At 45.4% G+C, this 14,293-nt stretch overlaps 1 protein-coding gene across 2 annotated transcripts; it reads left to right on the forward strand.

Annotated features, from left to right (window-relative positions):
• The first annotated feature begins 606 nt into the window (after positions 1–606).
• Positions 607–9,175, forward strand: SLITRK5 (SLIT and NTRK like family member 5). 2 transcript variants are annotated; one of them, XM_081948657.1, is made up of 2 exons: positions 607–1,283; positions 5,551–9,175. In XM_081948657.1, exon 2 carries the CDS (start codon positions 5,559–5,561, stop codon positions 8,451–8,453), a length of 2,895 nt encoding a protein of 964 aa, XP_081804783.1. In that variant the 5' UTR covers positions 607–1,283; positions 5,551–5,558; the 3' UTR covers positions 8,454–9,175. The 2 variants fall into 2 exon arrangements, with proteins under 2 accessions (XP_081804783.1, XP_081804784.1); XM_081948658.1 differs by lacking the exon at positions 607–1,283 and adding an exon at positions 2,734–2,793.
• The last annotated feature ends 5,118 nt before the right edge of the window (positions 9,176–14,293 follow it).

Below are 14,293 nucleotides of genomic sequence, written 5' to 3' on the forward strand. Positions count from 1 at the left end.
GAAGGAATATTATTAAGCTGACCTGAAACTTTAACGTTTTTGACATTTAAAAAAAAATGGCTTCGAGAGCTATTTCAAAAAATCAGCACTCTGCATCCAAAGACTTGCACATAGCTTTGAGCCAATCAGGTTCTAAATTAACTTCCATATTTTTCTCCCCCCCCCCCCCAAGGGTTAGGTCCTCTGGACAGCCTCTGATTCCCTGGCATCCAAGGGCGGCACAGCCCATGCACTAAATACTCCTGGCTGTAAAAGCACGCAGCAAGACTGATGCCTATCAGCATCGTCATTAAAAGGGGGGGGGATGCGTGTGCGTGTTTGCGTGTGTTTAGGGATGGGGGGTGGGAGCTTCTGGCTTCCTAATCGCATCCCGAAAAAGATCCATTCGGTGCCTAACACTGCCATCTACTGGCCGGCAAAGGCGTCCTTTTTCGCCTCTGCTGCTCGCTTACTTTGGCTTCCGATTCTTGCCAGTTCGACTTTGGCTGTGGCAACTCCGCCACCAGCTCCGGGAGGAGAAAGCGTCCCCCTCTCCCAACCCCCCCTTTCCTTCCCTCCCCCTTTATTTATTTATTTATTTATTTTGAAGCCCTCACTTTCCGGAGCGCATCCTTCCGCTCCTACTTAGCTTCCTCGGCTAGCTGAAGGGAAGAGCAGAAGCGAAGGCAAGTTGACCGCCGCAGTACTTGGCTGGGACAAGCAGCTGGGAAATTCAAGAGCGCCTTCTGGATTCCCCCGTCCTTGGGCGAGAGAGAGAGAGATGCTAAAGGGCTTTCGCTGCGCCTGGGAAGAAGCCTGGATCGGGGAGGCGGGCGAGGTTGCGCGGCTCACGGCGGCGGGCATCCCCTTCTACGGTTAGGGGGGATAAGCGGTCGGGCTCCTCGGAGGGGGAATGCAGCAGGGCAGGGCGGAGAAGACGAGCCCGGGGGCTCAGCCTCCTCCGCAAGGGAGCCCACGGAGGGAGCTCCTGCGAGGGAATCGGCGTGGACAACCGCCGCCGGGGGAAACGGATCCCCAGCGCCCTGGTCGCCAGCCCTACCATGTCCAGAGCGCGCTGCAAGAAGAAGAAGAGGAGGCTTAAAGGGACGGCTTGCCGGATTCGGTTTCTCGGGCACGGCTTTTGCGTACCCCCTGGAAATGGTGCCAGGACGGAGGAGAGACGGCGAGAGTTGAGAGCAGCAGCAAGAGGAAGAGGAGGAGGAAGAAGAGGAGGAGGAGGTGGAGTAGGGCAACGGCTCAGCCGTCGCTGAGCCCGGAGAAAGTTGACCTCTTGCGCTGAAAGTGTGAGTACCGCCAGCGGGCTGGGAACTGGGGATGCCGCGGAGGGTGCGAGAGAAACGAGACTAGACGTTGCTGCTCATCCTGGTGGTTTTAGGATGCGGTGGCGGTGCCCTCCCCCTCTCCCCCTTTAATCCCACATCTATTTTCCCCCCTTATGTTTCTTCCACCCCCCCAGCGCACCTCTTCATGTCCGTTACAGTGACACCCCCCCACCGCCCCTCGCCGCAGGATCCCTCCTCTCCGCTCCTTAGAAGCCCACTCGCGCACCCACCCCACCCCCCGCAGTGGGTTTCTTGGATCTGCCCACGCCTTCCTCCTCTCGGTCCCCGACGCCCCCTGTAGTTCACACGCACACCCGCTTATACACTCCCAGTCCCTTTGGGGGGTGGGCTTTCTAATCCGTCTGAACCGGTCGGCACGTAGCACCCTAATATATAGGGTGTGTAACACCTTGATATATAGAGAAGTAAATAGGGTGCCAGTATGGGGCCTGAGAAATGGGGGGTGGCAGTATGGGATATGGATGGGTGGATGGATGGATGGATGATAGATAGATAGATAGATAGATAGATAGATAGATAGATAGATAGATAGATAGATAGATAGATAGATAGATGATAGATAGATTCCTATCTCATACTGGCTCCCCATTTCTCAGGGCCCACTCACGTATTTCCCTCCTTCCACTTTCCCCCAGCTCCATCTCTTCCCACCCCACCTCCAACTCTGACCCACATCGATCTTGGTTTCTAGGTAGAGATTCTAGGACCTCTTTCCCAAAACGGGGCACCTTCGATTTCCAGCTGTTGACGTGTTTGGAAAAAAAAACCCATAACCCATCATCTTAAACTCACATCCTCCCCCCCCCCACCCCGGGGTCTCCGGGTCCCCCTTGCGCCAGCGGGTCAGCTTCGCTTTAGCATTTACTCTTTCCAGACCGGCTCGCTCGCCGTTTCCCCCTGCTTGTCATTCAACACCACGCACACCTTCCTTACCCGGATCACCCCCCCTCCCTATACCACTCGGCAATTTTCTTGGCAACCCCCCCCCCCTCTCAGTTTCTCCTCCCCTTCCCTCTCCACCTCCCTTCTCTCCGCCTCGCCCTTCCCCGTCTCCCCTGCTTGTCGCGCCCTCCCCTCAATTCCTTCCACTTTCCGCTATTGGGGGGGGGGAGGAAGCGTTTCGGGAGGCAGCCCCCCCCCCGGCACCGCCGCTGCTTGTGTGTGTGTGTGTGTGTGTGCGCGCGCGCGCCGGGGGCTGGTGGGGGGAGGAAGAGACCTGGAAAGAGGGCGCCTCAGCCTGTGTGCAAGGCTGTGCGTGTGTGTGTGTGTGGTGTGTGTGTGTGTATGTGCGCGCGCGCGCGTATGTGTCCCTCGCTGGCGAAGCAGCCTTTGCGACCGCATTCCCCACCGCCTTCCTTTTCGACTCTGCCTGGGCGGTTTGCAACAGAGAGCGAGCCGGCGTAGCGTTCGGGGTTGCAACGATGCTGGGGCCCTGGAGATTTCAGCCTCCGTAAGTAGCGAAGGGGTGGAGGAAACGGGGGTGGGTGGCTGGAGGGGGGGGGAGAGCGGTGATCCGTGTCTCCCGATTGCTCTTGGCTCCCCTTCACCCCCACCACCCCATTTCCACCCAGCCCCCTAACCAAACACCACCAGGGATTCCAACTGCCACTGCTGGAGCAACTGGGAAGGTTGCTTTCGTTTGCAAGCTGCTCCAGTGCGGTATTTAGAAGGGAAGCATTATTAGATTTTTACCCCCCACCCCCACCCTCCGGGGTGGGGAGGGGAGGAGGGCATTGGAAAGGGTGGGCGACGAGAAAAAAAAAACCCGACCCTTCCCCGTTTCGGAAAGAGAGAGATCAAGAAATAGAGATTGAATCCGATACCCCGTTCCAGTTAGCAGACTTCCTCCTCCTCCTCTTCCTCCTCCCCTTTTCACCAGCCTTTGAAGCCTGATCTGTGAGCGACCCTTTCTGGATGCTACATTTTAACTTTTATTTCCCACCCCTCGCAACTGTTTGGCAAGTGGAAGAGGACATCTACATCCTCGGGTAGTTGCTCCTTTTAATAAAGATTTGCAAGGAGGAGGGGGTGGGAAATCGGGAAGTGTTGCTTGGCTGCTGATTTATTGGAGATTTATTTCTCCTTTGGACCAAGGGAATTAGTCACTTCATGGATGGATGGATGGATGGATGGATGGATGGATGGATGGATGGCGATAGTGGAGCCGGGAATGGTCTTCGAAGTGCAGGAGTGCTTCTTCTTTTTTCTTTTTTCTTGCAACCCCTTCCCCCTTATTTCCTTGCTTGATGCAGAGTGTCGGCTGTACCTTTTTTTTTGGGGGGGGGGGGGCAAACCCTTGGAGAACAAAAACACTTCTTCCTTAACCTGCTTGGCCACTGCTACAAAATCCTGGAACTCAGCCTGCAAACTCAATAATCAGAACCACATGTCTCTTCGGCTCTTATCTACTCCAAGGAAAGCATGGGAAGAAATCTCCCAAGTCCTTAGCTGGGGAACAGGGGAAGACTAGGACTTAGGATGAGCTTTGATTTGAGCAAATGCCACCTAGCCCTCGATCTAACAAATCACAGCAGGCAACCCAACCTTCCATCCGCAAATGCATGGAAAACAGGGTGATTTACGATGGGGGGTAATTTATGGTGATTTATTCACCCATTCCTATAACATTGCATTCAGAGAGCAGAAGTATTTTGCAATGGGAGGCAGAGGAGGTGGGGGTGGAGGGGGGGGAAGGGCAATCCTATTTGCCAGAATGCATTTCAGTGACACTGGCTATGCTTGTGGGTCAAAGTGGGGGCACAAAGAGATGGATTTGGGTGGAATTACTCCATCTATCTGTCTGCAATGCCTTCTCAGATGGACAGCAGCTGAGAAAGCTCCACATGTCCAATTCTTGGTGGCCATCGGGTCCCCTCCAAGTGGCTTAGATCACAGTCCTTCGAATAGCCTGTTACCAGAGCTATAGGAAATCAGAGACTAGTTATAGTTGAGGCCAGAGGGAAAGACCCAGTTCTAGCCTGCTTGAGAAGTTCTGGATGACCATATAATGGACAACACTTGTGTGTCCAAGCATACAGTCTTTGTGTGCCTCTCTGTGAGGGTATATATGCAGTATTACTGCTTTTCAACCCAATGCTTTTGTGAAAATAACTTACTTACTAGCCAATTAAAGCAGAAGCCAGTGAGTGATGATGAGGCTTTTTCAGATCATTTGATTCGGATAAGAATTCATAAGTATTTCATCAGTGGCTAGCCCCGTCTTTTATTTATTTATTTATTTTAAAAATGAGATGATGGGAGATCAGAAATTGAATTACACAGTTAAAGAATCCCCAGCTCTGGTATTTTCCTTTATTATGACTTTTAAATTAAGTTTCAATCTCCAAGCATTTTATATCCAAGCACCCAGAGCAAAACTGATTAGGAATATCAGGTGTTTGGGAAGCTACTTCTGTTTCATGCTTTCGGTGTTGCTGTTATAGAAAGCCATAGACATACAGAGAGAAAGAGAGTGAGATTCTTTGAAAATATTACAGCAGGATCCATGCAATGGCATTTAAATGCTTTAAAAAAAAACAAATTGGGGAGGAGGAGAGGGAGGGAGGGAGAGAGAGAGAGAGAGAGAGGGAGAGGGAGAGGGAGAGGGAGGGAGAGGGAGAGGGAGAGGGAGAGAGAGAGAGAGAGGGAGAGGGAGAGGGAGAGGGAGAGAGAGAGAGAGAGAGAGAGAGAGAGATTTGTCTTAGCAAAATAATGGGGACTTTTCCTTTGCAGAGAACTGTTCAGACGAAAAGCAAAAAACGACATGGATAATAGGTGAGGATGAAAGGCTTATAAAATGGTTCTTCTATTCTTATTAGAACTGAGTAACTAAACTGACAGCCATTTTATGTATATTTACGGACACATTGTACACGGGATGTGTGTGTGTGTGCGTGTGTGTGGCAGGGAGGTGGGGGAAAACAAATTGTAAGGATGTAGGAAAGCACTCCTAGGGGTTAGGAAGCCAAAGGGTTTCAGTGACAATGCCTTTCCTTTGGACAGCTCGAAAAATCTCTGTACTGAGAAAATGCCACTTAACAGCCATTGGTCTAACATTTCTAAAAATCAAGAGTCTTGGCAAAGAGAAGCCCGTTTCCTTTCCTTCTCCCACCTGTGTTTTGACTTCTTAACAGTGTCATGCCTAGATTTTCCTGCTCACTCTTGTGACAGCCTGGTATTTGTGTTCTCTTTTTGTACCCTTTTGCAGGAGATAACATGTATGCTTGCTGCTCTACGGTGATTCAGGAGCAGGATCTCAACAGAAAAATGCGTATCTGGATGGTGCAAACCATCACTTTTGCTTTAACATCTCTTGTCCTGGCCTGGGCAGAGAGCATCGAATATTATGGCGAGATCTGTGACAATAAATGTCCTTGCGAGGAGAAAGACGGCCTCTTAACGGTGAGCTGTGAGAACCGGGGCATCATTAGCCTCTCTGAGATTAGTCCTCCCAGATTCTCCATCTATCATCTCCTGCTGTCTGGGAATCTTCTCAATCGGCTCTACCCCAATCAATTTGTTAACTACACTGGGGCTTCTATTTTGCACTTGGGGGGCAATGATATCCAAGACATTGAAACTGGAGCCTTTCATGGTCTGAGGGGCTTAAGGAGGCTGCACCTGAACAACAACAAACTGGAGGTACTGAGAGATGACACTTTTGTAGGCCTGGAGAGCTTGGAGTATCTTCAAGTTGATTACAATTACATCAGTGCCATTGAACCCAACTCCTTCAGCAAGCTCCACCTGCTGCAGGTGCTGATCCTGAATGACAATCTCCTCTCGTCATTGCCCAACAACCTGTTCCGCTTTGTGCCCTTGACTCATCTTGACCTGAGGGGCAACCGACTGAAACTTCTGCCATACCTGGGCCTTCTGCAGCACATGGATAAGGTGGTGGAGTTGCAGCTGGAGGAGAACCCATGGAATTGCTCCTGTGAACTAATCTCCCTGAAGGATTGGCTGGACAGCATATCCTACTCAGCCTTGGTGGGGGATGTAGTGTGTGAAACTCCTTTCCGGTTACACGGGAGAGATTTGGATGAGGTTTCCAAGCAGGAGCTTTGCCCTCGGAGACTCATCTCAGATTATGAGATGAGACCGCAAACCCCACTAAGTACTACAGGGTATTTTCATACCACTCCAGCCTCTGTAAACTCCGTGGCTACTTCCTCTTCAGCTGTTTACAAAACACCTTTGAAACCCAAAGGGACACGCCAGCCTAACAAGTCTAGGGTGCGTCCCACCTCTCGATTGCCCTCCAAGGATCTGGGATACAGCAATTACGGCCCTAGCATTGCTTACCAGACCAAATCCCCGGTGCCTTTGGAGTGTCCTACAGCTTGCACTTGCAACCTACAGATATCTGACTTGGGCCTCAATGTCAACTGCCAAGAAAGGAAGATCGAAAGCATCTCAGAGCTCCAACCCAAACCGTATAACCCCAAGAAGATGTACCTGACTGAGAACTACATTGCCCTGGTGCGCAGGTCAGATTTCTTGGATGCTACAGGGTTAGATTTGCTCCATCTGGGCAATAACCGTATCTCGGTCATTCAGGATCGGGCCTTTGGGGATTTAACTAATTTGCGCAGGCTCTATCTGAATGGGAATCGGATTGAAAAATTGAATTCAGAGCTTTTTTATGGGCTTCAGAGCTTGCAGTACCTTTTCCTGCAATATAATGTCATCCGGGAGATTGAGATAGGCACATTTGATCCTGTGCCCAACTTACAGCTCTTGTTTCTCAACAACAACTTGCTGAGATCTTTACCTGTGGGCATTTTTTCTGGCTTAACTCTCTATAGATTGAATCTGCGGAGCAATCACTTCTCCTACCTTCCTGTAAGTGGGGTGCTTGATCAACTAAAATCCTTGCTGCAGATAGATCTTCATGAGAATCCATGGGATTGTACATGTGATGTGGTGGGCATGAAGTTATGGCTTGAACAACTCAACACGGGAGTCCTTGTGGACCAGGTAATCTGTGAATCCCCTAAGAAATTTGCTGAGAATTATATGAGGAACATCAAACCAGAGCTGCTCTGTCCAGACTATTCTGACATCATTGTTTCCACACCCACGCCATCATCCATGCAGGGACCAGCAAGGACCACCTCTTTCTCCAATTCGGGGCAGTTCAATAGCACCATGGAAGAGGACAGTTCAGCATCACCTTCTGGTGGCTCTTCCTCCTCCTCTTCCTCTTCTTCCACGGTGCCTTTATCGGTGCTGATCCTCAGCTTACTGCTAGTCTTCATCATGTCTGTGTTTGTGGCTGCAGGTCTTTTTGTGCTGGTTATGAAACGTAGGAAGAAGGTTCAAGGTGACCATGCCAGCACCAACAACTCAGATGTGAGCTCCTTCAACATGCAGTATAGCGTATACACAGGAGGGGGAGCACCCCATTCTCACCTCCACACCCATCACCAGCAACATCCACAGCATCTTCACCATGGAGGAGGAGGCGGCGGCGGTCCAGCTTTGCCTAAGGTGAAAACCCCAGCAGGACACGTCTATGAGTACATCCCTCATCCTTTAGGCCACATGTGCAAGAACCCCATCTACCGCTCCAGGGAGGGCAATGCGGGTGAGGATTACAAAGATCTCCATGAGCTCAAGGTGACCTACAGTAATCATCATCTCCAGCCCCAGCCCCTTCCTCCCTCACAGGTTTTGGGGCCGCCTCCCACAGCTCCAGGGGGACAAGAGGAATCCCTCCGGAACCCCTCGTACAGTGTCAGCACCATTGAGCCTCGGGACGAATTGCTTTCCCCTGTTCAGGATGCTGATCATTTTTATAGGGGCATTTTGGAGCCTGACAAACACCCTTCTTCCACCTTGGGGGGCAGTAACCTCCCTGAGTACCCTAAGTTCCCTCCAACTGCCTACACCTATTCCCCTAACTATGACATTAGGCGCCCGCCTCACCCCTACTTGCATTCCGGCTCGGGGGACAGTAGGCTCCGGGAAACAGTGCTCTACACTCCCCCAAGCACTGTTTACGTAGAGCCCAACAGGAACGAATACCTGGAGCTAAAAGCAAAGCTAAATGCAGAGCCGGACTACCTCGAAGTATTGGAAAAACAGACCACTTTCAGTCAGTTTTGAGATCTCTTTTTCCTCCCATCCCGTTCTCCTAGAGAGCATTTGTATTTAATAACCACACACAAAGAAATACAATGGTGACCTGCTCCTCTCTGTGTCCTTTTCCTCCCCAACCTGCCTTTGCTTTATTTGTTGGAAGGCAAATTGCCTTGGCACAGGGATTTCCACCTTTGGGGGAAAAGTAATGAAAGAAGTCACAGTTCTAGGTCGCTATTTCTCTCTCTCTCTTTTACAGCCCATAGGAACCAATTGATCAAGTGAACATAGGCACAGTTTTTGTTCTCTCATCCCTTTTTATGCGGTGTGTTGTTTTGCTTAAAGGAAGCATTGGCGTCTGTAAAACAAAAGGGTATCATTCAGCTGGATGTCAAAAAAAAAAGGTCATAGAAATCACTTTATCCTGTTATTTTATGTCGGATATGCACTGCTGACCATTCTCCCTTGATTTAAAACAAAACAAAAAATATGCAGGGCACCAAATCCCATTTTTAGCCACGAATGGGTCTGATTGGTATTTGGGGGCAAGATTAGCACACCCTGAATTTAATACAAGGAATTTTGTTCTTTCCCTTCCCTTTTATTTTTTTTAAGAAAAGAAAAAAGAAAAAAAGAGGATGTATTTGTATGTTTCTGGACTTTTGATTAAAAACCAATATTATGATCTCAAAAGAATCACCATAGAAGTGGACAAATCAATAAAGAGTTCAGAGATATATGATCCATAACTGGGTAGTAAAATAACTTATTGAAATATATACAAAAGGAAATATTTTATTGTAGCTCCTATTTTTATATGCGTGCACACACAGAGACACATATATATGGTAGCATTTCCTTCAGTGTTTGAGGGTCCCTTGTGAATGGAAGAGTTTTCTTAGCCATAGACTAAAAAGTGATAAAAGAAATGTTTAGACATGCATATCATACAACTGCATTTGGCAACCTGCTAGGAATGATGGCAATTCCTTGTTCTGCATAAAACTGATGGCTCATAGTAGTTGCTGTATAATGTGTGTAATGGCCAGTAGAGAGGATAGTATGGATAATTTCTGATTGCTGTCCTGCACAATGTCATCTTCCTCATGCCTCTGGTGACCAGGAAGATGAAATCTCAATTAAAGGTTAGGTGTTCTTCAGCCTTAAAAGAGATTTCAGTTTTCTAGCGATCATAGAATTGTATCCTGAGGCAAATATGAAACATCTGACTACAACTTTACCTATGACACCTGCTTCCACCTTTTTTGACAAAACAGATTCTTCCTTGGCTAAAATATTAAGTTTGTTGGGTTTTTTCCCCTTCCCACAAGGATGTAGTTTTATCAGAGTCTACGATTGGCTCAGAAGGGTAGTGTGGCATTCTCTGATTTGCAAAGCAGTCACAGCCCTGGCGAATCCCAGAAGTGTTAGGGGAAAAAAAACAATTAGAATGATCAAACCTCATAGACAATTTAATGCCAAAAATAACAACAACAACAATTATAATAATTCAGGGAACATGAAAGAAAGCTATAGGAGATTTGTTTAATTGTGGCTGTTCATTAATAATTACTTTGATGAGTCTCACAGTAGAATGAATAATTTTGCTAAATCAGTGAGGGAGGTGTAAAAATTACGGTTATTAGGATTATTTTATTAGCCAGATGTTAGACCGATTTGGCATTTGTTATCAACCTATTGAGTCCTTCCCCAAAACCTATTTTTATTATTGTTGTTGTTATTATTACTTGAGCAGGAGGGTGGAAGAATTATGTTTCATTTTGTTTAAACGACACTGGCAAAACAGCTTGGCAGTTGCTGAAGCCCATTTCAAATCATTCATTCAAGTAGAATTGCCTTTGAAGAGATCTCTCTGTTACCCCGGCATCTTGAAACGCCATATAATGGACTGTTCAAATCTATTTATGATGTATCCATCCTTTCTTCTTTGAACACCAAGCAGTGGCAAACATATCCATAAATACAGAATCAACTGTATGATGGGACAGGATGTGTTCTATGTATTCCAGCACATGTATATTTTTTTTAAGAAACAAAAAACACAACGACTTTATAAATAAATACTTGATAACAATTTCAAATGGAAGGAAATGAAATAATCTTTACCTCATGTTCGGTTATTTATTTCCAGGGACATGTTACCCAGAACAAAATTATCTTCTCTCCACCCCACCCCCTCCTCCCACAATGCTGTAAAAGGATTAAAATCCTGTCACTGCTGTTGTAAGGCTTAATACATCCAGCCATTCTGAAGGGATACTTGAGAGGTGAAGTTACAGGGTATCCTGCCGTTTCCACTTTCAATTTTATTTCTTCTTGACAATTCGTCATAGAAACTGGTTAAAAGATATTTCAGGTGCATTTTTTTTACCGTTTCCAATTTTTGACTTGTGAAAGAGGAGATCGTATCATTGGATTATTTTTTCCCCCTATAAGAATTGTCTGCCTGGCATGTTGGTTTGATACCTTTCTCACAAATGAAGTTCGTAAGATATATAGCTTTCCCCCCCCCCCCAAGGATGTATTCTTTTCTTTTACAGAAATAATTCTGCATTCTTCTCCCTTTTCCTACCTGACTGCAAATCAGAACCAAAAAATCATACCATGAAAACATATTTCTGGAGCCAACACATTTAAATGTGATTCTGGAAACTAGCCTGAGCAGAATATTTTGCTGCCTGAAGCCATGAACGAGATACTGTAGCTCTTCTCTTTTTCCAGGATGTAGATGTGAAAAGTTATTGGAAGCGAATCTTTGAGGGGGGAAAACCAGCAGCTTTTGTGTGTTGTTCTCTTAGAATGCAAAACCTAAGGGGGATTTGATAGAAGTGTTTAATGTTACACTTGATGTGGAAAATGTGAACAGAAAGGGTGTTCCCCCCTCCCCCTTTGCGGATTTATTCACTGAAATGAAATTTAGGAAGGTCTAAATCAGGGAAATCAAGTATTCTATGAACACTGCATGGGTTAAACTGTGAAAGTTGTTGCCATCTGGAGTGGTAATGACTATCATTTCAAATAGTTTTACAGGAGAACTGGATTAACTGCCTTGATATCTCTGGAAGGATTACTTAAAGACCAACACATTGAGAAAGCAAAAGGTCTTCTGAGATTTCAAAGGCATCTCCTGGGTGATTGTCTGAGGCAGATGCTAGATTGAATGAATGGGACGTTAGTCAGATCCATCAATTGTTCTTATTCCGTGCAAAAAAAAAAAAAAAAAAGCCCAAATGTTTTCACTGCTGACATTGGAGTTCTCATTAATGGTCAGGGGAAAAAAAATCACAAAACTCAAAACTATATGAATGCTTTATTTTGGTTGAATGACTGAGGAAAGATGGAAAATTGATAAAGGATATGTTTCGTTTCATATTGGGTGCTGGAAGGTCAGTTATTGATTGTAGAGATGCTAAATGCCAGCATTTAAGGATGCTGATTGTTGACATTGTCATATCTGATTTATCACTGAAAACATATCCCAATAGCTTTCTGGAGAAGAGAAATCTTTTGCTATATTTGACTTTCTCTAATCGATTGTATTTTATGGGGTATTAAATGCTGCATACTCAGTACATACTTAGGTTTACAAGAATCCGTATGAATGGATTGAAATAGTTTGCAGTGGCATCTGTAGAATCGTTGTCTTAGTGAGGGGGTCAGTCTTATGGAACTTTATCAGGGAAAGCTTATATTCAGGAGCCCCTAAGGGTGTGTGTGTGTGAGAGAGAGAGTGTGTGTGAGAGAGAGAGAAAGAGAGAGAGAGATATCTGTATGGAGAAGGGGAAAAGGGCCAGTTGGGATGATTAATGTTTAGAATTTGATTTCTTCATAAGAGAACCTTTTGATTTGCCATAATTTAGTGAGCACTTGGCATCTTAGCATATGAAAAAAAGCACATCTATTTTACAAATGTTGTCATGTAAAAGGTTTGTTAAGAGGCTATCTTAATCTTTAGCTAAATTAAGGCAGTCAAAGACACTCATGCTGGTGCTACTGAAAATAAATCACAATAAATCATTGTTTGGGAAATCCTAACCAAATAAATAGTAAGTAGCAAAACAAGAAGTCTCAAATTGTGTTAGGTGGTTATATTAGAACATAATGGAAGTAACTAGAAATACATTTTGCACCAAATGTATTGAAGTCACTAAATTACGGGAGTGTGTAGAGACTTTTGCTGCCTGCTAGTCTTTAGAGAAGTAGAAGTAGAAATAGTAGAAGGAGTAGGAAGAAAAGAAAAAGGGGAGGAGGAGGAGGAGGAGGAGGAGGAGGAGGAGGAGGAGGAGGAGGAGGAGGAGGAGGAAGTAGTAGTCTCAAATGGATATAGAAAGAGTTTATAATTTGTACAAAATGAATACAAACCTATATGTTATGGATAGTTGTATAAAAAATAGAGAAATTATTGGAAACAATGGCAAAAGGCTCAACAGGGGCATCACATTAGAACAAGTATATAACAAAACAAATTCCATGCCAAGATAGTTAATGAAAGTTGTGTATCACAATTTAATCTGGATTTTTCTTTTTATTAAATAAACCACAGAGAATCTCATGGAATGAAATAAGTGAACGATTCCCTACAAGACTGATGGCCATTAAATATCAACTATTTGTATGCCTTGTATAAATATGCTTGTGTAGACCTCAGCTTCCCTGAAATCAGTGTGGATAGGAAGATGCTGCATATAGCATTGTGTCATGGTTATAGGCCTCTGCAGCTAGCTGTGATAATGGGAAAAATGACAACCCATGTTTGTAAAGACATACTATAAGCATTTCCATTATGTGCTTCCATCTGGATACTGTGACATGCATTTTGTCATTGACACCCTGGAAGCCAATGTATATGTGAACCAGCTTAAAGCAGAAATGGAATAACAGCCTTGTTTCCTTATTTTTGTGTCTTCAAGTCAGTCTTGATAGGCAATAACTGCCTGATGCTCCTTAATCTGTGTATGTTTTCAGAAGTGTTTGCTATTGCCTTCTTCCTAAGAAAAAGTGATTGTCTCAACTGGCTTTGTGCCTAAGGCAGTTCTAGAATTTATGGTCTTCTGGTTTCTATCCTGGTGCCTTTTAAGTACTACACCAAACTGGCTCTCAATAATACCGTAAATTTATGAAGAAGGTTTTTTTTTTTTTTTAAATGCTGGCTCTCCTTGCTGCATACTATGTGTGTTGCCTATACATTAATTTCCTGCAATCTTGCACTGCAAAAAAAAAAGTATATTGGAGTATCCAGTGGATATTTCTAAGCATATGCATGGCCAGCTTTACTAAAGCAAATCTTTTTACAGATCTCATTTTTTTTCCTGCTTTCATGTAGTGTCAAGTAGTGGCTGATCTCATTTGATCAGCCACCTTGGTTCAATCCTGAGTAGTGAGCGTAGCAGCTACTCTTACTGGCTAAAAACCAAAAGGGCAGCTACTTCTTTCTGACCTTTGAGAATTACAGTGCTGCTCTGCAGCATTGTTTCAAGGATGATTTGATAAAATTATCTCCCCTCCCCCCAAAAATCGGTTTCTAATATTTGCAGGTGAAATATGTAGACCAGAAACAGTAAGAAATGTGCAAGAGGGATATCTTTGAAAGTACTGCGTTTCCCCCCAAAGTAAGACAGGGTCTTATTTTCTTTTGACCCCCAAAATAAGCGCTTGGACTTAATTTCAGGGAGGGGTTATTATTTTTGAGGTGCAGGAGGCAGAGAGGGTGCCTCATGGTTGCTACTGTGTTGCAATATTTTCAGGGAGGGTTTATTTTGGGGGGAGGGCTTATTTTAGCACATGCGCTCAAAAGCCCAATTGGGCTTATTATCCAGGGAGGTCTTATTTTGGGGAAAACAGGATAT

The sequence above is a fragment of the Natrix helvetica genome, assembly GCF_964273705.1.
Source record: "Natrix helvetica genome assembly, chromosome: 3".
Classification (NCBI taxonomy): Eukaryota; Metazoa; Chordata; class Lepidosauria; order Squamata; family Natricidae; genus Natrix; species Natrix helvetica.

Excerpts from the sequence above, each read along its gene's own strand:
- SLITRK5 (XM_081948657.1), top strand. The coding sequence starts at position 5,559 with ATGTATGCTTGCTGCTCTACGGTGATTCAGGAGCAGGATCTCAACAGA.